The sequence below is a fragment of the Macaca mulatta genome, chromosome 5 (assembly GCF_049350105.2).
Source record: "Macaca mulatta isolate MMU2019108-1 chromosome 5, T2T-MMU8v2.0, whole genome shotgun sequence".
Lineage (NCBI taxonomy): Eukaryota > Metazoa > Chordata > Mammalia > Primates > Cercopithecidae > Macaca > Macaca mulatta.
The window spans coordinates 159,822,965-159,847,750 of record NC_133410.1 but is presented as its reverse complement, the minus strand read 5'-3'; the positions used below and the strand labels follow the sequence as shown (position 1 = coordinate 159,847,750).

General features: G+C 39.9%; 1 protein-coding gene across 34 annotated transcripts in view; it reads left to right on the top strand.

Annotated features, from left to right (window-relative positions):
* Positions 1-24,786, top strand: part of SH3D19 (SH3 domain containing 19) — a 196,778-nt gene that overhangs the window by 64,740 nt on the left and 107,252 nt on the right. For 8 of the 34 annotated variants that reach the window (XM_078002358.1, XM_078002348.1, XM_078002355.1 and 5 more), the window contains exon 2: positions 19,523-19,569. The exons of 25 other annotated variants lie outside the window; for them this stretch is intronic. Coding sequence is in view for 1 of the 9 variants with exons in the window: in XM_078002324.1 (XP_077858450.1) it covers positions 19,713-19,715 (3 nt within the window). In the remaining 8 variants the exon portion in view is untranslated. Of the gene's footprint in view, positions 1-19,522; positions 19,570-19,697; positions 19,716-24,786 lie in introns of those variants that run through there. One more of the 34 variants, XM_078002324.1, reaches the window with a different exon arrangement.

Here is a 24,786-nt window from a genome sequence, read left to right as displayed (position 1 = left end):
CTGGACTCAGGATCCCAGGGAGAGGCCAGTGGAGAGCACCCAGAGAAGGGGGGGCAGGACCATCTCCTCTTAGATGGATTCCTCTGCTTCACCCCCTCCTCTCCTGTGGTCTTCACCCCCTGCCAGATCCTGAAGGGACCAGACTTCAGAAGTGCAGCTGCAGGACCCAAGGGAGGAACGGGGGGGGGGGGGGGGGGTCTGCGGCGCCCCCTGCTGTCCTGGAAGAGCAGGGTGTCTGGGATTCAGCCTGAGGGTGGGTGATGGGAGGTAAGAAGGGAAGGTTGGAGGTGGGCATTGGAAGGAGCAGGGCTCGCTCAGTGCTTAGTGACCCGGGTGTTGAACAAATCTAAGTTAACACACTTCCCTCTGCCTAACCTGCAACATCTCAGGGACCTGCCCTGGTGCGCCCATTTAATTCCACCTTGACCAAAGGTGAACCAATGGAGGGCAGATCCCTGAGTTGGGATCTCAAACGGCTGTGCCGACTGGCCACCCCAGGTCCTTGGCCTCTAGAATGGTTCTGACAGGACTGACAGGAGAAAATAAAGGGAAAATGAACCAGTCAGTTCTCTGACCAGTGTTTTCTGTTTTCTCTCTTTCCCTTTGTGCCTCAATCGTTACCTGCTCTTAACCTTCTTTAGGTAGCAAATATGTCTTAGGTCTTTGTTGTGTTAAAGGATATTGTGTTAAAATGTGGAACGGGATCTATAGGGAACTGCCTGTCTTCCAGGAGTTTACATCTAGTGGGAGAGAGGTGGAATAAGGAAATAACTCAGGAGGTTTTTACTTATAATTTATATCCTGTTCATTTGAAAAGGGGGACAAGGGGCTATGGAAACTAAACAAGGGACTGTGACATGGGACTATGACAGAGCATTTGTATATGTGGTACAGACTGTTCAGCCTCATTCCTGGCTCTCCCCAAGGACTGGCTTTGTTGTTGTTGTTGCTTTTGTTTTTTTGTTGTTGTTGTTTTTTGTTTGTTTTTGAGACAGTCTCACTCTGTTACATAGGCTAGAAGTACAGTGGGATGATCATAGCATACTGCAGCCTAGACCTCCCAGCCTCAAGTGATCCTCCCTCCCCAGTCTATGGAGGAGCTGGGACTACAGGCGTGCGCCACCATACCTGGCTTATTTTTTGTAGAGATAGGGTGTTAATATGTTGCCCAGGCTGTTCTCAAACTCCAGGACTCAAGCAATCCTCCCTCCCCAACCTCCCAAAGCATTAGGATTACAGCCATGAGCCACCGCACCCAGCCACGGTTACTATTCTTAATAGCATGATGATGATGATGATGATTAATAACATAATGATGAAGAAGAAGAAATAGTTGTTGAGACAGTTTTAATATTCCAAGCCCAGTGCCTGGCACAGGACGGCATCATGTGTATAGTAAAAATGAGCAGAGTTAGAAAGGCCATAGAAAAAATGGGGAAGATTATACTTCCAAAAATCAAGGCTGGGATTATTATAATTATTACAATTAAAAGTTAACTGCTGGGCACAGTGGCTCACGCCTGTAATCCCAGAACTTTGGGAGGCCAAGGCAGGTGGATCACCTGAGGTCAGGAGTTTGAGACCAGCCTGGCCAACATAGTGAAACCCTGCCTCTACTAAAAATACAAAAATTAGCCAGGCATGGTGACCCGGTCCTGTAGTCCCAGCTACTTGGGAGGCTGAGGCAGAAGAATTGCTTGAATTCAGGAGGTGGAGGTTGCAGTGAGCCAAGATCATGCCATTGCAGTCCAGCCTGGATGACAGAGCAAGACTTCATCTCAAAAAAAAAAAAAAAGAAAGAAAAGAAATTAACTAGATTAACTAGGCCAGCCTGACTCTGTGACTCATGCCTGTAATCTCAACACTTTGGGAGGCTGAGGCAGGCGGATCATTTGAAGCCATGAATTCGAGACCAGCCTCGCCAAAATGGCAAAACCCTGTCTCTACTAAGAAAACAAAAATTAGCCGGGGATGGTGGCACATGCCTGTAACCCCAGCTACTTGGGGGCCGAGGCAGGAGAATCGCTTGAACCCAGGAGGTAGAGGTTGCAGTGAGCTGAGATCAGCACCACGACACTCCAGCCTGGGCAATAGAGCAAGACTGTATCAAAATAATAATAATAATAATAATTAACTTAACTTGAAGCTTTCTAGAGGCCAAGTTAAAAAAAAAAGTGTGCCATACACCTTATGTCATCGGATAATAAGAACAATACTCTTTAGTCAGGGGAAGAATTTTTCATCTTTGTAAAAAGCACATTGGTTAACATAATATACAGTTCTATAGGGGACTGAGAAACATTCCTCATTTTTTATATTTTCTCTCAGTGAATGCGAACACTATCATTTTGAATCATGATTAAGGCATTTCTGTGAAGAGTTAAACTAATTTAATTGAAGTATTTATATTTCTTGTTATGTAACTTGAAACAAAAGTGGAACCTAATAGAAGATGCTTCTTTCCTCTTTCAAATACAACTACCTCCAGTTGTGCTTTGGCAAGGCCCATGTTCTCTCAATGGCCTTTGGCCTTTCTCGACATTTTACATAAACTTTGGAATCTGACTTGTATTTCTGCACCTGTGGGAAGGATAGTTCCAGAGCCAAATAAAAGTATCAAAGATCTCAAGATGACAAGTCTCATATCCCCCTGTTTAGAAGAGAATGGATAAGGCCTCAGGGCAGAAAACAAAAATAATGTTAGCCATAATGCCCAGAAGTTTATATGATATTAAAGCATACAATTTATATAGAGACAATTACAAACTCTAGAGAGGGAAAGACAGTTTGAAATCTTTATTATAATTCAAGGTATCCTTTTGGTTTACAAAGTGACTGAATCTTCTAAGCATAAACTATTGTCTAAAAAAATGTTAATTCTAAATAGTTTAACATATGTGATCAGTTACAGAAGCCTGATGGTGTTTTACATTTGCCTGACATTTTCTTTTTTTTTTTTTTTTTTTGAGATGGAGTCTCGCTCTGTCGCCCAGGCTGGAGTGCAGTGGCCGGATCTCAGCTCACTGCAAGCTCCGCCTCCCGGGTGTACGCCATTCTCCTGCCTCAGCCTCCCGAGTAGCTGGGACTACAGGCGCCCGCCACCTCGCCCGGCTAGTTTTTTGTATTTTTTAGTAGAGACGGGGTTTCACCGTGTTAGCCAGGATGGTCTCGATCTCCTGACCTCGTGATCCACCCGTCTCGGCCTCCCAAAGTGCTGGGATTACAGGCTTGAGCCACCGCGCCCGGCCTGCCTGACATTTTCATTCACACAGAGGGTAAAGCATGTTTTCATTCCCTTTATAGATGAGGAAACTGAGGCCCTTGGAGGTTAAATGGCTTAACTAATTATACTGTGCAGTAACAAAGATGGGCGTTACTTCTGTTTTCTTGTCTGTAATCATATTCAAACCCAGATCTTCTGAGTCATCATCTGGTTATCTTGCTACAGCAGCCTCCGAAGTCCAGGAAACCTCATTCGTTCGTCCAGCAATCATTTATTCAATACCCATGCCAGGGACTGTTTTCTAGAATAGAGGTATGACAATATAGAAAAAACCCCTGTCCTCGTAGAGGCTGTATTGTAGTTGTAAGTCAGATCATGACAAGTGCTTTGGTTTTTGTTTGTTTTTGAGATGGAGTCTCGCTCTGTCACCCAGGCCAGAGTGCAGTGGCGCGATATCAGCTCACTGTAAGCTCCGCCTCCCGGATTCATGCCATTCTCCTGCCTCAGCCTCCCGAGTAGCTGGGACTATAGGTGCCCGCCACCACGCCCGGTTAATTTATTTGTATTTTTAGTAGAGATGGGGTTTCACCGTTTTAGCCAGGGTGGTCTTGGTCTCCTGACCTCATGATCCGCCCACCTCAGCCTCCCAAAGTGCTGAGATCACAGGCGTGAGCCACTGCGCCCAGTCAACAAGTGCTTTGTTTAATAACAGGCTTAGTTACATAGGGATGCTGGAGTAGGGCATAACTTTTAAATAGGGTGGTCAGACAAGGCATCACTGAGGTGATTTCTGAGCAGAGACATGAGAGGTAAGAGAGGAAATGAGCCAGGTGGATAACTGAGGGGAGAGGGGTTGAAGCATGGAGAAGAGCAGTACAAAGTCCCTGAGGCACGGGTGTGCTTGGGACGTTTAGGAAACATTTTGACCAGAGCAAAGGAGTGAGTGAGGGGCTCCAGTGGTGAGAAATAGGTCAGCCAGGGAATGGAGACCAAATGATGTAGGCTTTTGCAGACTATTGTGAGGACTTTGGTTTTTATTCTTAGTAGTATGGGAAGATAGTTGATCTGACTTAAATTTTAAATGAATCAAACTGGCAAGTAGATTGATAATGGTCAGGGATAAAAGCAGGGAAACCAGGCAGAAAACTATTGCAGTAATCTGGGCAGGAGGTAGTGGTGGATTTGGAGACCAGAGATATAGAGAAGTGGTAAGAAGTGGCAGATTCCAGTTGCATTGTGAAGGTAGAACACACAGGACTTGCTGATAGATTGGATGTGATTGTGAGAAGAAGACAGGAGTCAAGGATGACTCCAAGGTTTTTGGCCTGAGCCATTGGAAGAGTGGCAGTACTGTTTACTGAAATGGAGCACACTGTAGGAGGAGAAGGTTTCCGGAGGGTAAAGTGTTCATTGGTAGCATAAGTTTAAGATACTTGATCGATATCCAGCTGGAGATGTCCAGTAGGCAGTTGAATGTATAAATCTGGAATTTGGAGACTTGGCCCAAACTAGGGCTAGATAAGAGTGTCATCAGCATGTCATAGTATTTAAAGCCATGAGATGAGATAAGGTCCCCTAGGGAGTGAGTATAAATAAAGCGCACTGTGAATGCTAAGGATTGAGCCCACCTAAGTTTCATGAGATGAGTAAGAACCAATAAGAGACTGAGAGGATAGCAGTGAGGTAGGCTGAGAACTGAGAGTAGCATCCTGGAAGCCGAATAGAGAGAGTGTTTCGAGGAGGAACGTGATAGGCTGCCAAATGCTGCAAATGGCTGAGAACTGACCATTGGATTTAGCATCATGGAACAGGCACAAGAGAGAATAAAAGGGGAGTGCTTTGAGATAGAAAAAGTAGTTTTGCTATAAAGGGAACAGAGAAACAGCTGGCAGAAGAGGCTGGGTGGCACAGTCTTTGTTCTTTTTGTTTTGTTTTAAGATGAGAGAAATTACATTTGTGTGCAAATTGAATGATCCAGCAAAGAGGAGGAAATTGATGACACAGGAAAGAAAGCAAATAGTGCTGCAGAGGTGTCCTTGAGCAGGGGACAGATCCCAACTCGCCAACTGGAAGGTGAGAATGCTTAGATTGGAACACAGGTGGATTTTCCTAAACAGGAGCAAAGGCAATGGGCACAGATGCGACTTGGCAGCAGGTGTGGTGGTGGAATTCCTCTGCTTATTGTTCCCTCAGTGAAGCATAGAAATTATCCATTGAGAACGAGGATGGGTATGGAGGTATTGAGGACTTATGGAGAAGTGTGCTAGTCATGTAGCAGTGTGGGAGATGAACTAAGAAAATAATAGCGTGACTGCTGGGCAGCTGAAAGGATCCACTTGAATTTCAAGTGAAATTGGCATAGTTGTGTGTTCACCAGTGCTGCTCAGCAACATGGGTAGAGGCATGGAGAGAGCAGAGGGTTGTCTGCAAGCAGGGTGAGGTTTTCAGAGGTAGGTATGATGAAGGGGGGACAGGGGAGTGATTACAATGAGAAATCGTGAACTTAAGCTGGAAAGGAGGAAAGTAAGGAATGAAGGGGGTGTAGAGAGTAAAGCGAGATAAAGTTAGTAGATGATAAATCCTGATGGAGTAGAAAAGTATTGGAACTGGCCTTCTTGCTGTAAGGAGTTCAAGAAAGAACAAATGGACCAGGTGCAATGGCTCACACCTGTAATCCCAGCACTTTGGGAGGGCAAGGCTGGTAGATTGCTTGAGATCAGGAGTTCGAGACCAGTGTGACCAACATGGTGAACCCCCTGCCTCTACTAAAAATACAAAAATTAGCTGGGCATGGTGGTATGCACCTGTAATCCCAGCTATTCGGGAGGCTGAGGCAGGAGAATCGCTGTAACCCTGGAAGAAGAGGTTGCAGTAAGCCAAGATCACACCATTGTACTCCAGCCTGGATGACAGAGTAAGACTCCTTCTCAGAGAGAGAGAGAGAGAGAGAGAGAGAGAGAGAGAGAGAGAGAGAGAGAGAGGAGAGAGGAGGGGAGGGGAGGGGAGGAGAGGAGAGAAGAGAAAAGAGAAGAGAAAAGAAGAGAAAGGAGAGGAAGGAGAGGAAAGGAAAGGAAGGGTTGGCAAGGTGGGATGCTTAAAATTGAGATTCTGGAAAGGGTGCAGCTATTGGTGATAACAAGGTCAGGAAGACAATGGAAGTAGTGCCTAAGGTCTGGTGAAAGATCATTTAATCCTAAAGGCAGGTTATGATGAAAAGGCAGTGAATGGAGGAGGGATAGGCGAGGGCTTCTCAGGAGTGTTCTGGGGTCTGTGCCCTCCCTCCCGCCAGAGCCCCTGAAACTTGAGACTGGAATGGATCATCGGCGAACAGTCTTTGTTGACTGATCCTCAACCAACAATGTATCCAGCTAAACTGTGCTCCTTTTTGGGCCACAGGTTTCCATTTGATTCACGAAACCGTGCTGGGAGACCTTGTGTTAGGAATTGTGTACTGACAACCAAAGCAGAATGCTCTTTCTCTCCAGCAGACTGATGGAAAGAAATCTGAGAATTAATAACTGTTATTAAAATATTAATAGATCTGACTCCCTCTTCTTCTGGTGCCTGCTGGGCATAATATTTGGTTGGGTTTTTTCTTTACAATTACTAAAAAAATTTCAACAGCAGAGAAATGTATAAGGTAAAATATACTTACTTACCATCTCCACTTCTAGCACTCATGGGTTGTTTGTGAGCATCATTCCAGATCGATCTCTCTCTCTCTCTCTCTCTCACTTTCTTTTTCTTCTCTTGCTGCCTAGATCCATATATATTTGTGTGGGGTCCATATACACATGTCTGTGTATACACACACATATATATAAGTAAAATATGTATTTTCATCACAGGAAAACATGTGAATATTCTATATATCATTCTACATGCAACTTAACTTTTTTCAAAGTCCTTCCATGCTAGTATGTACCGACCTGATTACTGTTCTTTAAAATAGTTGCATAACATTCCACATACGGAAGTAACCTAACATTAAAATCATGCCTGTGTTGATGGACACTTATTTTTCTTTATTTTTTGCTATTATAAATTATGCTGCAGTATATATATATATTCTTTACCCCTCTTTTTGAGTACTTGTGCAATTGCTTTGACAAGAATTGCTTTGACGTGGAAGTATTAAAGAAAAGATAATGTGCATTTAAAAATCTGACCTCTATTGCCACATTATCCTCCAAACAGCTGGCATCTGTTCACATTGATGGAGAACATCCCTTTTCCCATGTGCTCATTCACACTGATTATCTCTTCCCCCAACCCCTACATTTTGGCCAATTTGATGGGACCATCAGGAGAAAATATTTTCACCAGAGCATACGGCACCAATTTGGGAAGAATAACTGAAATTCAGGAATTAGAAAATAGGAATATATTTTATTCTTTTTTATATAGAGGATTGAATATTAATATTTCTCCAAAATTTAATTTAAGACTTGACTTGAGTAGATCTGGCCTTAACTAATTTCTTAAAGAGGAAAGTGATCAGGGGAAGAGATGGAGAGTAATGAAAGTCATCAAAGCATTAAAAAAGGTCAGATCTGATTTCTGTTCCTTTGTTCCTGAAAATTTTGTTTCTAAATCTTTTTTTTTTTTTTTTTTTTTTGCAGGAAGTTTACAAAAATTGCAAATTTTGTGCTAAACCCTTATGAGGTATTGATTTCAGATTTCATATGAGTTTAATTCTAAGTTTATAGTGATTAAGTTGGAAAGAAGTTTTATGTCAATATTCAGATTTTTGGGATCCTTAAACTTTAACCTATTTTGGAAAGAAGGACCTGTAATAGTATATGTTTAATATATAATAGTACAGATTTAGAGTTAATAGCATTTTTCATTTGCTCGTGCTTATTCTATACAGAATCTTTTATTTATGATCTCCATCCAATTAAAATTCACATTTCTTATTGGTCACTTGATAACTTTCTAATACTTCTTTCACAGAAACATTTGAAAACAAGTCTTAAGTATGAAATTAGAAGAGCCAATTATAATTCTTTTATTTAACTAAGAAAATATTTTTAAATATTGTGACTTTTATAGATGTAATCAATATATACCTAACATGAAGTGTATGGACAGACTCTGAATACCTGTGAGAGTATATGTGTGTTTTGAATACCTTTGTTGTGAATTTATACTTGTCAGCACAATAATTACATACCCTTGAGTGTTTGATAGTTGGGCATTCATGTAAGTACACATCTGTTTAAATCTCAAAACAATCTTGCAATATGCACTTAAATGTTTTTGAGGCTCACTTTATGTCTTTGAGTAGAAGATGATAGAAAAGTAACAGATGGCCAACAAGGATATTGAGTTGACAAGAGAAGAACTTAACTTAGTTACTTTAGTTCCTGAATTTAAAAAAATTTAATCAGTGTAAATTCACTTTAAAGAAATCTTGGGAGTATGTTTCCATTGAAGTGTGCTGTTTGCATTTTGTTTTGTTTTGTTTTGTTTTTACAAGGGTATGCCAGGCAGGGAGGAGGGAAAGAAAGAGGCAAGAGGAAGAATAGGGACACCTATCTAGTGGTTGGTGGACCTGAAATTTGAACCCATGTCAATGGCTTCAAAGTCCATGTTCCTTCCACCTCTCCAAGAGTTTGCTTTCTGTTGACCTTTATCAGTGGAAGAATTTCTCAATGCTGAGAGCAATTTTTTCCAATACTTTTAGATCTAAAAATGCTACTGATTGGATTATTCATGTTTGAACATGTAAAAATATTTTCTTGTTAAATTAAGTTTAATCTTATACTTAAAGTTCCCTGTTTTATGGAGAGAACTTTGAAGCAAGAATCAGAAATCAAATGACCCTAATGCTTCCTAATTAGAGAAATCTCTGTTCAGTGCAAACTAAAAATATATTGGCTGGTGTTCTAATCAGCTGTGCTTAATTCTAAGCCCTAAATTCTGAACACTATGGGTAAAACACTTTGTTCATTTCAGAAATAGCTAGACTTTTCCTAAACTCTCATTAGGAAAAATAGAAGAAATTAAGAAAATAAAGCCGGGCACGGTGGCTTACACTTGTAATCCCAGCTTCTCAGGAGGTTGAGGCAGGAGGGTTGCTTGGGGCCAGGAATTCAAGACTAATCTGGGCAACATAGCAAGACCCCATCTCTAAAAACAACAAAAAAGAAAAAGTAAAACATTTAAAAAATATCTTATACTTTGAAAATATGGTCAACATGAAGTAAAGAAAAATGGCAATTTCATCTGTAGGCAGGGTGGTTGTTGTGATCATATTTTGGTATTTGCTTCCTGTTACTTGCTGCCAATGGAGCTGTAAGGAATATGTGTTTATGGAAGTCTCAGCACTGATCATAGGAAAATGAAAACAGTCATATACTGTTTGTTTTTTCCCTAAGTACCAGGTAGCTTTAATGAGCTATAAGAAAATTGTACTATTTGCGCAGAGTACCACATTCAATTCTTAAAGTTAAATATTTTTTATGTAGTATAGTCACATTATATACAATACATCCAAGATTTGCCTCCACTATCTTATTTAATCCACATAAAATAAACACGTCTGTTTATATACATTAAAGTTATAGAGCTGAACTATTAAAATGGAGGAGCTGGTGATGGCAGCGGGGAATTGACTGCAATTAGGTACAAGCGATCTTTCTAGGGTGATGGGAATGTTCTAAAATGATCTCATGATGATTGCACAACTCTGTAAATTTACTAAAAATTATCCAATTGTATACTTCAAGCAGGTAAATTTTATGGAATATAAACTATATCTCAATAAATCTGTTTAATTTTTTAAATAAATAGAAAATATGACTGTATCTGACTCCAGAACTCTTAGAAAATCTGAAAGAACAGTTATTGTTGATGTAACAAAGAAGTTGTCATAGAGCTACCCTCTTTTCCCTGTCCTTCAGAGTTTGCAAAGAAATTCTACCAAACTTTTACGAAATAGATTATTCTAATGCTATTTTAAACTGTCCTAGAACATAGAAAATGAAGGAAGGCCTCCTGTTCGTTCCTTTTTATGAAGGCGAAATAACATTGATATTGAAACATGGAAAATACGTTTCTCCTAAAAGAAGACCAGAGACCAATTTTGTGTGTGAATATTGAAACAAAAATCTGTGAGAGAAAAATTATAAACATTTTATCATTTTATAGAATTCAGGATCACATTTGAAAAATAATACACAAAAGAAAAGTAAGAAAAGTAATACACAAAGCAGCAATATGGTGTAATGCTAAAGAGTTTCAGCTCTGGAGCTGGACTGCTGGTTTGGAATCCCAGCACCATCACTTCCTAGCTCCATGACCTTGGGCAAGTTTAAACATGGATCAGTCCTACATAAATCTTGTGCTGTTCAGTATTAACTGAAGGTCCTATAGGGGCCGAAAAGGAATTATTTGTATCAGCAATGTCATTACTTCTTTACTTATGATAAGCAGAATAAATAAAACAATGAACCCATCCATTATAGGGCATAAGATATTCAGTGTTCATTTTTCCCTTCTTTCTTTTCTCATCAATAAAATGGGAACTCTAAGTAAGAGAATGTACTTCATAGGGCTCTTGAGAAGGCCAAGTGAGTAAAGCAATTAGGTAAGTGCCTGACACTTAATGTCAAATATGATAATAACTGTATAGTATATTTAGGTTTACCTTTTCAGATTCAAATTTTATGTGGTGTTAGGGTATTTGCCTTTTGTAACTTTAGCTATTTAATCTGATGGAGAATTTTTCCTGAAAACGTAAATTGAAAAATAACGTACCAAAACAAATGCCACTGGGGAAAACTTTATATTTCAGCCTTACTTTTTTTTTTTGTATGTCTTCAATGGGGTTATAAAGTCATATGTCTTTCCAATCTTACTTATTTTTCCCACTCCAGTTAACTTCATCCCAATCTTTAAACTCTTTGGGAAGTGAGAATGGGTCAAGTCCCAGTGAAAGATTCATAAACCCAGGCCGGGTGCGGTGGCTCATGCCTGTAAATCTCAGCAGTTTGGGAGGCTGAGGCAGGCGGTCACTTGAGTTCAGGAGTTCGAGACAGCCTGGCCAACATGGTGAAACCTTGTCTCTACTGAAAATACAAAATTAGCTGGGCATGTTGGCGCACGCCTGTAATCCCAGCTACTCGGGAGGCTGGGGCAGGAGAATCACTTGAACCTGGGAGGCGGAGGTTGTAGTGAGCCAGGATCGTGCTACTGCACTCCAGCCTGGTGACAGAGTGAGACTCCATCTCAAAAAGAAGAAAGAAAAAAAAAAAAAAAACTTGTAAGACCACACTGGACCAATGCAAAGCCATCCAATAAATTTGAGTTTAGATGACTTTTCAGCTACAGTAAACCAGGAATGTTTATGGTCTTTTACAGGGAACAGGTGTAAGGAATTTCGAGAAGCTCTGGGCACAGTTGCTATTAAAGTCTGGAAAGTAGAAAGAACCCATCTCTATCCGGGCTTCACGCTGCTAAGGGAGGAGTACCTTTTCCTTAATCAAGCATTGATGTGTAAATCTTGCCAAACAGTGTCTCCTCACTTTTTCCCCTAAAAAAAAAAAAAATTAACAGGGAACTGAGTCAGGGAACTGAGTAGTTAGTTATACTACTTAATTAAGACTTGAACAAAATATTAATATATTAGTGATTTTTAAAGGCTTTAACTAAGAAAGGTCAGTAGTGATAAAACTCCTAAGCAACTTAATTATTATTATTATTGCTATTATTATTATTATTGAGACCAAGTTTTGCTCTGTTGCCCAGGCTGGAGTGTAGTGGTGTGATCTCAGCTCACTGCAGCCTCCACCTCCCAGGTTCAAATGATTCTCCTGTCTCAGTCTCCCGAATAGCTGGGACTACAGGTGTGTGCCACCACGCCCGGCTAATTTTTTTTGTATTAGTAGAGACGAGATTTCACTGTGTTAGCCAGGATGGTCTCTTATCTCCTGACCTCGCGATCCGCCCACCTCGGCCTCCCAAACTGCTGGGATTATAGGCCTGAGCCACTGCACTCAATTATTTTTATATATATTTGAATTCTCTACAATGGAGAAATATTTTTACCTGTCATTTTTGCTATGACTATGTTTTAGAGACAGCTACACCCAGTGACACTTGGTTAACATTTCAATTCAATATTGGAAACATGTTTTATGTACAGATGAACTGTTTTAAATAGTTGGCACGATTAAAGGACTACCACACTTCCGAGGTACATTGGCACCTCAGGCAGTCTCAGAATGTACATTTCACTTCACTGTTCTGTGTGGTCTCTCACTATAACATGGTTTGGTCGGGCCCCATAAAAATAGACCTGGATTTACATTTAAATCTCAGTTTGAATAATCTTTATTGTTTGTTTTTATTTACAAGATAATTCTGAGAAAAAGTCATTCTTTTGTGATCCTCAGATGTAAGAAGAAACAACTTAGAAGCAAGTATTAGAATCTTCCTTTGCTGACTTTGTTGCAGATTCTCTTTTCCTTGGGTTAAATTGAACGTTAAGCTTTCCTTCTATGCCCTATCAACGTTGGAACAATTTCTCTAAAATCTAAAGGCTTGTTCTCCAGACTCATGTACTAAGATATCTTTGAACCAAAACAAAACAAAACAAAAAACCCTTAAGCAGGGTTGGGTTTTTTTGGTGTATTTTTGTTGTTGTTGTTGTTATTGTTGTTTGAGATGTAGGAAGATTCTGTGGTATTACAGTAAGATGTCTGTGTCTTGTTTACTATAGACCCTTAAGGGTCAAATAAAATTTTATTCCCTAGTTATTAAATTCAGAGGCTAAGAGCCAGCTGTTTTATCAAGTCACAGAAATAACTCAGCCTCCCTTCCAATCAACACCTGATAATGCTTTGAACAAATGTACGTAAGGCTTTGGAAATTCCACAGTGAGTCTTCAAGATCCACGGAATTTTTTACTCTTTGAAGAAGGTATGATATTTGGAGATGTCCTCCTTGTTCAGTTCTTGGTATAGCAAGAGTTTGAAAATCTCTGTTTATGTTTTGTCTCCTTTTTAGCTGCAATTCTCAAACTGCAGTATTCAGTCTTCTCTGAGCTTATATCAAAGAATAGCAGTTTTCCTCAATACTCAAGAAAAATAAGTAGTTTTTTTGGAATGTCCAGCTTTTATCCCAACAATTGTAATGCTTTGACTTAGGAAATAGCCCTGGAGACGTATGATACAGATCTAGTGTCTCATGGTCTGTTTCAGTTTTCAAAATAATAACACTAATAATTAGTCTGTGTTATGAAGGACCTTCATACCCATTATCTTGCTTAATCTCTGGTCCATATAGGACTTAATTTCTGCCACTTGGCAACATAATATAAATACTTAAAACAGTTAAGAGTTTCCATATTGTCAGTGGCATCCTGACATGTAAGAGACAGGGATCACTTACATTCACTCTCATTTTGTTTTGAGGGCCCATGTCAACAACTTATACAATTTCACTCCCACGTCTTAACGGTATTTACAGAGGGAAATAGAAAGCAAGTGACATTTCTTTTTCTACTTTATCATATAAAAGCTTAAATTTTCATTTGTTGTTTATTATACTTTTTATTGCTCATAACAGAGTACTCTCAACTTAGATATTAAATGATTTTTCTTACAAATATTTGGACACAGATTACTTAGGAAGTATACAGATTCTTTATCCGCTCCAAGCTGATTAGCATCATAAAGATTGAGGACAGATAGCCAGGGATAGGTCTTTCTTTCTTATTGTGCTATTTGTTTCTAGGGAAATGGAAGACAAGTTTGGGAATGTTCTCTTCCCTGTAAATCTTTTTGCAATTTTTCTAATAGAATTACCTGATAGAATTATCAGTGCACCTGTCACCTGGAGTTGTTATTGGGAAATTTCTTCTGCATATTCTCTTTTCCCTCTTGATTCATACAGCTTGGTTGTACTATCAATGCCGAATCTGTGTTCAGCTTCCTATGTATATCTGGGAGATTTTCTTACAGGTTTTTATTGAAAGATCATTTATCTTTTTTATTTCCCATGTATCATATTTAGAGGCTTAGAATCTTATATCCCTCATTAAATATAACCCCCTTTATTATCAAAGCTCTCATAACCAGACGCTTTATGTCTTAGAATATTATCATTAATTTCCTAATCAACTGTCACCCAAGGGTATAAAGAATTATATAAAATCATATAAAAGCTATGCTTCTAAATATACTTTCTCCTTTTCATTCCATTTCAGTTTTTCCTTTTTATAAGCAAAACTCCTACTTATTAATAAAAATGTGATGTTTTTACTTTCTTTCACTATCTGTTTTTAAAGATATGTCAGGAATGTGCTGCCTGAAAAGGCATTTGGATCATGGGATTGCAGTCAGGCTGAGTGGGGTTCCAGTCCCAGATCTGCCCTTTGCTGGTTTTGTGACTCTGGGCATGTTATTTATCCCCTATTTTGTGACTCTGGGCATGTTATTTAGAATGTGGAAACTTCAGTTTCCACATTCTAAAATAGGACTAATTGTAGGACAGTGAGGATTAGAGTTGATGCACATGGCCCACAGAATGGAAGTCAATAAACACAGGCCTAATTATTAGCATTACTTTTCAGGTTGGCATAGATCTTGTTGGCCAAGCCAATGTATGAAATTTGTAAGTCATTTTCATAAAGAACCAGAAATCCACTTCTAGAATGTTGTTAATTGAAAATACAAACTTTTTTTTTGTTTTGAGACAGGGTCTCACTCTGTTGCCCAGGCTGGAGTGCAGTGGTACGCTCCACTGGAGACTTGACCTTCCAAGCTCAAGCAGTTCTCCTGGCTCAGCCTCTTGAGTTGCTGAGGCTGCAGGCATGCACCACCATGCCTGCCAAATTTTTTATTTTTTGTAGAGACAGGTTCTCACTTGTTGTCCAGGCTGGTCTCAAACTCCTGGGCTCAAGCAGTCCTCACACCACAGCCTCCCAAAATGCTAGGATTACAGGCATGAGCCACCAACACTGGCCGAAATGTGAACTTTAAATTTTTAATATCATACCAAATTGTATCCATTGAAAATATATTTAAGAGTTCTAATTCATATAGTTGTATACTTCTATAAGTATTAAAATGAACAGTTCAACCATTCACTCATTTAATCAGGCTTATTCTTTTTTTGGTAACAGCTTTATTAGATATAATTCATATACCATAGAATTCATCCATTTAAAGTGTACAATTTAGCTGGGCGCAGTGGCTTACACCTGTAATCCTAACACTTTGGGAGGCCAAGCTGGGCAGATCACTTGAGCCCAGGAGTTCAAGACCAGCCTGGGCAACATAGTCCCTGTCTTAAATAAATTAAATTAAATAAATAAATAAATAAATAAATAAATAAATAAAGTGGTTTTTAGTGTATTCACAGAGTTGTGCAGTCATCACCATAATCAATTTTAGAACATTTTCATAATCCATGAAGAAACCTGAATGTTTGAGCCTTCACTCCTTATGCCCTTCAACTCTAGACAACCACTAATTTATAATACTTTCTGTCTTTATAAATAGACCTATTTATTCTACACATTTCATATAAATGGAATTATATAACATGTGGTCTCTTGTGACTAGCTTGCTTACTTATTTATTTATTTACTTATTTATTTATAGAGATAGGGTCTCGCTTTGTAACCCAGGCTGGAGTGCAGTGGCACAATCATAGCTCACTGCGGCCCTGAATTCCTGGGCTCAAGGAATCCTCCCTCCTCAGCCTCCCGAGTAGCTGGGACTACAGGCATGTGCCACCACAGCTGGCTAGTTTTTTAATTTTTCTTTTTTGTAGAGATCGGGTCTTGCCACCTTACCCAGGCTGGTCTCAAATTCCTGGGCTAAGGCAATCCTCCCACCTCAGCCTCCCAAAGTGTTGGGATTACACCTGGCTGGTTTCTTTTACTTAATGTTTTCAAGGGTTATCCATGTGTGGCATGGACCAGTACTTTATTCCTTTTTCTTGCTAAATGACCTTCCATTGTATGGCTATACCACATTTTATCCATCACCAGTTGATGGATTTTGGAGTTGTTTCACTTTTTGGCTATTATAAATAATGCTATTATGAACATTTGTGTACAGGATTTTGTGTAGACATGTTTGTATTTCTCTTTGATATAAATCTGAGTAGAATTTATGAGTCATATAATAATTCCATGTTTAACCTTTTGACAATTGCTGGACTGTTTTCCAAAGCAACTGTACCATTTTACATTCCTACCAGGAGTGTATGAGGGTTCTGATTTATCTACATCTTTGCCAACACTTGTTATTAATATTATCTGCCTTTTTCATTATACCCATCCTAGTGGGTGTGAAGTGGCATCTTACTGTGTATTCTTAGTAACTTCTTAAAATTAAATATATACAAATTATATTGCTCATGCTTTGGTGACAACTGGTCAACGGTGAGAATGACTGAGAAGTTAAGCCTCATCTGCAGAATCTTCTGCTTATGAAACACGTAGTGAAGAAAACCTCCCTTGACTTTGTTTTTTTTTTTTTTTTTAAGAGGCATATTCTTCCTTTGTCACTCAGGCTGGAGTGCAGTAGTGCAATCATAGCTCACTGCAGCCTTGAATTCCTGGGCTTAAGGGATCCTCCTGCCTCAGCCTCCCAGGTAGCTGAGACTACAGGTTTATGCCACCATACCTGGCTAATATTTTAATTTTAATTTTTTGTAAAGACCAGATCTCGCCATCTTACCCAAGCTGGTCTCAAACTCCTGGATTCAAATGATCCTCCCACCTCAGCCTCCTGAGTAGCTGGGATGAGAGGCCCATACCATTGTGCCCAGCTAATAAAAAAAAATTTTTTTTTGTAGCAATAGGGTCTCCCTATGTTGCCCAAGCTAGTCTTAAACTCCTAGCCTCAAGCAATCCTCCTGCCTCAGCTTCCCAAAGCACTGGGATCACAGGTGTGAACCATGGCACCTGGCCCAAGAGTTTTTTTCATAACAGAATTTTAGAGCATGTTCTAAAGATAAATCTCCTGGTCATTTATCCACTAAAGTCTCAGGGTAGCTTATTTCCTATTTATAACTTTTCAGCTGCCATACCTTTGAACATGTTACCCCCTCTATTAGCTCTATTATCTAATCTTATGCTGAATTAGCATTTCAGGAGAAGTGTAAAAGAATGAATGATATGGACCTCCTGAATCTATTTTTCTTGGCTCTTAATTTTTATGTCTTCTATCTCTGTGTTTTTGACTTGTGTTCTTTAAAATTCTGTCAACGTATTTTTTAGATTACATTTATCTATATCTAGTCCACAGAAGGGAATCCTTCGTGTAGCTTCCTATGCTTCCTTGTCATGATTGCATTGCTTCCCACCCCTCCCAAAATAACACATTTTTCATTACATGAATATTATGTTTTTAGTAATTCTGCAATTCTGAAGTAGCACTTCAAAATGAGTTCTTTCCAAATAAAAAATTTTTGAAGCCTTGTGGTAAGCACAGTATTTCTTCTCTATGAATTAATAACATCCACCCCTAAAAGAAACAAAAACAAACAACACAGAGGCTTTTTAGCTCAGCTGATCTCCAGCTTGCAGAGGTGTGGAGAGGACTCATACCAGTATCTTCAACAGCAGACACTTACGTTGTACCTATTTTGTGTAAGGTGCTCTGCCATCCATTTCAAGGGATATAAAGGCTCTGACTTAAAGAACCTTATCTTAGTAGAAGCAATAAGCCATAAGGAGGATTATAATGTGAGTCAAAATGTGGTAAGTGCCCATAGGTGCTAAGCACTGAATATATAGATGCCAAGGTGGAGGGCATTATTTCTGCCTGTGGAAGATCAAATAAGGCTTCAAAGTAAAGGTGACAGATGTCTCCAGGTGTCTCTTCTCACTCAAGAATTCTGTGAATCTTTAGAACTGTGAAAAATCAGAATTGAACACTTACTTTAGAAGCATTCTACACAGTGAATAATAGAATGAAACAATTGGACATTCTCCTTGTTTGTATTTCTGTATCATTTTGAAAGTGTTGTATGGATGGAAGTTAATGAAGTGGAGAGGAATGACAGGAGTGGGCTTGAATTTGCAACAGATGTTGTATTGCACAGAGAATATATTCCCTATCCTCAGGTAGTTTGTCAAGGCCTGGCTGTGGCTTTACCTCTTCTTGATTAAAAGAAAAAGATTATTTTTTTTATCCCTCTAGATTAGAGACCAAGACTGCCCCACTGTGGATAAAAATCTTAGTTTGAAGACACAGATCAGAAGAATCCTCACCCAAGTAGAAAAGGTTGCCAGAGCTGAGTGTTCTTATACCAGAGGGAGGTGCCTGGTCTTTGGAGCCCGTGAAGGAGTCTCTTGGTTACAGCAGTTTCTGATATTTGTTCATTTTGCAAGGTCAGCCACACAAAGGTATAACTTTATGTTATGAGCTCTGTGGCACAGACAAAACTAATGGAAGAAAAGACAGTAAAAAGTGGGACTTTTGCCCTTTAAAGAAAATAAAATCTTTATTTTTACCCTTAACAGCTGAAAACCAATGTACAGAGATGGTATTCATCCTTTGGCACCTGAAATAATACTTTTAATTTTTGTTTTCTGTATTATTGTCTAAGGATTCCATACTACTATGAAATATCAGAGATTCTGGTAATTTCATAAATAGATAAAAAATTTACATTTAATCTATCCAGTTCCTTGCTTTATGCCACTCATTCATCCTATTCAGAAAATTCATTTGGGGACTCTTCTCTTAAGTCTTAAAAAATGACAGTGAGGACTAAAACCCACATGAGGAACTAGGAATGAGGGAAGACATTAGGGAGAATGGAAGGGATGGTGATCTCTGGTCGGCACAGTTTATCTGTCTGCCTTTTAGCTCTCTTTCTCCCTCTTCTGCTTACTTTTAGGGCTTATTACTTCTGCCGGAGGCTACAGTGGGAAAATGAGAATCAGATTTATTAATTTTCGTAATAGCCCCTGGTTCAGAAGGGCTGGGAAGGGAAAGAAGAGAAGGAAAAATAGGCTGAATCATTGAATAAGGGAAGGTTTAAAAATTACTTTTAGTATATTGCTGTCCTCCTGACCAGTAATAAGAAAGAAAAATCCTACAGATTAAGAAATACCTATTAGACAAAGGAAAATTACCCTTTTAGGTAATTCTCCCCACAATATTATGAACTTGCTAAATATTCTGTATTCCTGATACTATCATCATAATAGCAGATGTTTATTGAGCACTTATTCATAGCAAATATACTACCCTTTATATAACTTTATTCATTTAATCCTCATTCAGTTTGATGAGATGGGTATTACTATTATTCCCCCTTTTACAGATGTGGACCCTGAAGCTTAGAGACGTCAGTTTGTTGCGGTCCTTCAGGTAATAAATAAGTAGTGAAGCAAGAACTCAAAACAAGGCCTGTCTGATGTAGAGTTCCTGCTTTTAACATCTACGTAGATTGTCATACTGAAATATTTATTGATTTTCCACTGCAGGCACACCCCAGTAGTAGATACCTGGAGATGGTAAGCAATTGGTGCTGACCTTCTTTGTGAAACCTGTAATTCTGAGATGTACAAATTAACCTAAGCAATGCAAAATCAAAGATATGTAAGTGATAGAATTAAAGAAAATGTATAATTAATATAATCTTAAAAGATCTTAAAAGGTTTGTGACCTGATTGCCTGATTGGATTGGAGGGGAGACTGATTTATCTTTGCTTCCCACTCCCTTTGGCACTTGGAGCCTGTACCTGACCCTATAGCAGTTGGAGTTCAATTCATTTGAGAAGTGGTAGCTGTGGGTCAGGCCTGGACATGGAGATGACTAAGACTAAGCTCTGTATAAGGGACTTTGGTTTCCTGGGAGAGCGGATGGTGATAATGAGATAATATTGTCTATGCTTAGGTACCAGATACTAAGTCTGATCCAAACTGATTTTGTAAGAAATTTTTTTTTTTTTTTTTTTTTTTTTTTTTTTTTTTGAGACAGTGTCTTGCTCTTTCACCCAGGCTGGAGTGCAATGGCGTGATCTCAGCTCACTGCAACCTCCGCCTCCCAGGTTCAAGCAATTCTCATGCCTCAGCCTCCCAGGTAGCTGGGATTACAGACATGCACCACCACATTCAGCTAATTTTTGTATTTTTAGTAGAGACGGGGTTTCACCATGTTGGCCAGGCTAGGTCTTGAACTCCTGGCCTCATGTGATTCACCTCCCAACCTCCCAAAGTGCTGGGATTACAGGTGCGAGCCACCGCACCCAGCCTGTAAGAAATGTTTTATCCTCAGATTAGTTAGGGGAATGTGTTAAACAAAGTTAAATAAATTTTTTTAATTGCAGGATTTTGAGAGGTTATTGTAATGTGAGAAACACTGAAAGCAATCTGTTATTAGGTCACTTTTTCAGCTTGCCTTTCTTATAGCATATCTTTTTCCAGGTTAAATTTATGATCCTTATTAAAAACCCACAGAAAACCAAATACCACATGTTCTCACTTAAAAGTGACAGCTAATCATTGAGTACACTTGGACACAAAGAAGGAACAATGGACACTAGGGCCTACTTGAGGGTGGAGGGTGGGAGGAAGGGGAGGATTGAAAAACGACCTGTTGGGTGCTGTACTCATTACCTGGGTGACAAAATTATCTGTACACCAAATCCCTTTGACGCATGTAACAAACCTGCGCATGTACCCCTGAACCTAAAATAAAAGTTGGCCGGGGGTGGTGACTCATGCCTGTAATCTCAGCAGTTTGGGAGGCTGAGGTAGGAGGATCACTTGAGCCCAGGAGTTCGAGACCAGCCTGGGCAACAAAGTAAGATTCCATGTCTACAGGAAAAAAAGTTTTTTTAATTACCCGGGTATGGTGGCACACACCTGTAGTCCCAGCTGCTGGGGAGGCTGAGGTGGGATCTCCGGAGCCCAGGAGGTCGAGGCTGCAGTGAGCCAAGATTGCACCACTGCACTCCAGCCTGAGTGACAGAGTGAGCCCCTGTCTCAAAAAAAAAAAAAACTTGGAAAGAAAACAAAAACCAAAAAACAGAAAGAAAAACCCTTAGGAATGGCCCAATATTTTGAATTTGATAGAGAACTAAAAGGTCCTTTTATCCCTCCTTAAATCACAAATTTTGCTTACTGAAAAATATTTTATAACAAAAAGAGGTATGAAAGTAACAAAAAGAGGTAAGAAAGTAAGGCAAGGGAATCATTAAGGAGCTTGAGGAGGGAGCAGCAGGAAGGGTTGATGACCCCCTGTCTCTAAGCCAGCTTCCCTTGCTGCTCCCCTCCCTGCCTTCCCAGGACCCAGGTGACACTGATTAAATGTTCATTTTCCTAAAGTCTCTACCAAATTCACCCTGGGGTAAAAAGGGGCAATACAGATGGTGGCTTTGATTTTTCATCTCTGAAACAACTAACATAAGAACCCCAAATCATTAAAAGCCTGATTCAATAGTCAGTTGAATTCAACAATCAAAATGATTCATTTGAACCATTTCGAAGAAGAACTATTAAAAAGAATTAGCAGCCTGTCACCAAATAGCTGGTTTCTCTTCCAGTTCAAATGTGCCGTAGTGTTTTCCTGTTCGTTTTTTGTTTTGGCGAGGACTATGTTCAGCAGAAGAATAGACCAAATGTGAATTGTTTTAGGAGAAAGTTGACACTAAAATCACTATTGTATTTCTAAAAAGTCAAAAATGTATGGTAATTCTTAAGAAGACACATCATTTGCAGCAATATTGGATATATCCATGAACCAACTATAGCATAAAGGATGCAGGGCAGAAAAGGAAATGGGAGGGCATTGGATAGTACCATTATGAACAAACATTTACAGAGTACTGACTGTGAAGCAGAGTCTAACACAGAGACCCTGCCTACATCAGACACTGCTTAGATAAAGGGGACAGACACATGCCCAAAACCTTAAACAGCAGTGCACACTATCATGCTTAGTGTGAAGTGAGTGCTATAGACGGACAGTCTGAGAGTTCAGATAGGGTGTGGTTAGGCAGAATGATGCTATCCCCCGCCCCACAAAGATGTCCACATCGTAATCCCTGGAACCTGCAAATGTGTCACATTTCATGGCAAAGGAGTATTAAGGTTGTGAATCAACTTGACATAGGGAGATTATTCTGGATTATCCTGGTGTACTCAGTGTCATCATAAGAGTCCTTTAAAGTAGAAGAGGGAGGTAGATGAGGAAACCAGAGTCATAAAGAGATTTTTTTTTTTTTTTTTTTTTTTTTGAGACGGAGTCTCACTCTGTCGCCCAGGCTGGAGTGCAGTGGCCGGATCTCAGCTCACTGCAAGCTCCGCCTCCCGGGTTCACACCATTCTCCTGCCTCAGCCTCCCTAGTAGCTGGGACTACATTAGCTAGGACTACAGGTGCCCGCCACCTCGCCCGACTAGTTTTTTTCTGTTTTTTTTTTGTTTTTTTTGTATTTTTTAGTAGAGACGGGGTTTCACCGTGTTAGCCAGGATGGTCTTGATCTCCTGACCTCGTGATCCACCCGTCTCGGCCTCCCAAAGTGCTGGAATTAGCTTGAGCCACTGCGCCCAGCCGAGTCATAAAGAGATTTTTAAATGCTACACTATTGGAGGAAAGGACAACAAGCCAAGGAATGCAAGTGACCTCAGGAAACTGTGAAAGGCAAGGAAATGGATTCTCTCCCAGAGCATCCAAAGGGATTATAGCCTAGCAAACACCTTAATGCAGTGATCCCCAACCTTTTTGGCACCAGGGGCTGGTCTCATGGAAGACAATTTTTCCATGGACCAGGTGCAGAGGGCTGGTTTCAGGATCATTCCAGCATATTACATTTATTGTGTACTTTATATTATTATCACATTGTAATATATAATGAAATAATTATACAACTCACCATAATGTAGAATCAGTGGGCGCCCTGAGCTGGTGGTCCCATCTGGGGGTGATGGGAGACAGTGACAGATCATCAGACATTAGATTCTCTTAAGGAGCATAAACCCTAGATCCCTCCCATGTGCAGTTCACAATAGGGTTCACTCTCCTGTGAGAATCTAATGTGGATGCTTATCTGACAGTAGGCGGAGCTCCAGCAGTGATTCTTGCTTGCTTCCTGCCCTGCGGCCCAGTTCCTAACGGGCCATGGACTGGTACTAGTCCATGGCAGAGGGGTTGAGGACCCCCACATTAATGGGTCTAGTGATACTCATTTTGACTTCTGGCCTCTAGAACTTTAAGATAATACATTTTTGTTATCTTAAGCTGCTAAATTTGTGGTAATTTGGTACAGCAGCAATAAGAAATGAATACAAGGATGCTGAAGAGAGAGAGGAATCAGGGACAGCTTCATGGAGAAGGTGGTTCTTGAGCCATGCATTAAAGATACTAAGAGTGGTAGTCACAGAATGAGAGTCCTAGAATTGATAGTCTAGATATTGAGCTAAACCTGTCATACCCTTTAATTCATTTATCCTCATAAAAGCTCCATAAGGATAGTATTTTCCCATTTTGTAGATGAGAAAACTGAGGCTTAAGGAGGTTAAGTAACTTGTACAGTCACTATGATGCAGTATCATTTGCTACAACTAGTTAATAGCTGGCCTTTTAACAACATGATGGCAGCTGACGTTTGTGGTATGCTTAAGTGTACAGACAGGGTGCTAAGAATGTCACTGGCATTATCTCATTTAATCCTCTCAAGATCTAAGTGATTTATACTTTTTCTGAGGCCTAGATTTATTTGACCAGCAATATGATTGGGTTGAAGGGGAAGAAACTGGGGCCAGAAAATCCAGTCAGGACCTAAGAGTCCAGACAGTGCTGATGAGAACCTAAAATGAGGGTAAAAACAGTAGGGATGGGAAGGAGAAAACATTCCAGAGATAGTCTGCTTCTTTGTTGAAACATAAATTCTTTTTTTTTTTTTTTTAAGACAGAGTCTTGCTCCATCCCCTAGGCTGGAGTGCAGTGGCGTGACTTCAGCTCACTGCAACCTCCACCTCTGGAGTTCAAGCGATTCTCCTGCCTCAGCCACCTAAGCAGCTGGGATTACAGATGTGCACCACCATGTCCAGCAAATTTTTGTAGTTTTAGTAGAGACAGGGTTTCGCCATGTTGGCCAGGCTGGTCTTGAACTTCTGACCTCAAGTGATCCGCCCACCTCAGCCTCCCAAAGTGCTGGGATTACAGGCATGAGCCACCACACCCAGCCAAGACATAAATTCTTGTTTGAAAAAACTTCCTTTCCATCTCCAATCAATTCTTCCCTTCCTGGGTGATTAGGTTACTGCATTTTAATGAATTGTAATGAATTTAGGCACCTTAATTAATGAATGGTGTCAGCACTGATAGTGCTGTAGACCAGACTTTCCCATTTATCCATAGAAGTGTGGGCAGCAGCAGCCATGTAAACTTCTCTGTCACATGTCTTATTTCTCCCCTGCAGTGGTAACTGACAGAGACCCTCTTTAATTTCTTAGCTTTTTTAACCAAGAGAGTAGGAACTTTCTGACTTAAGTTCAACAATGTGTTAGTTCAGCAACAACAAATACATATTTATTGAAAAGCTCTCATTTAAAGAATAGGCCATCACTGTGGGAATCTC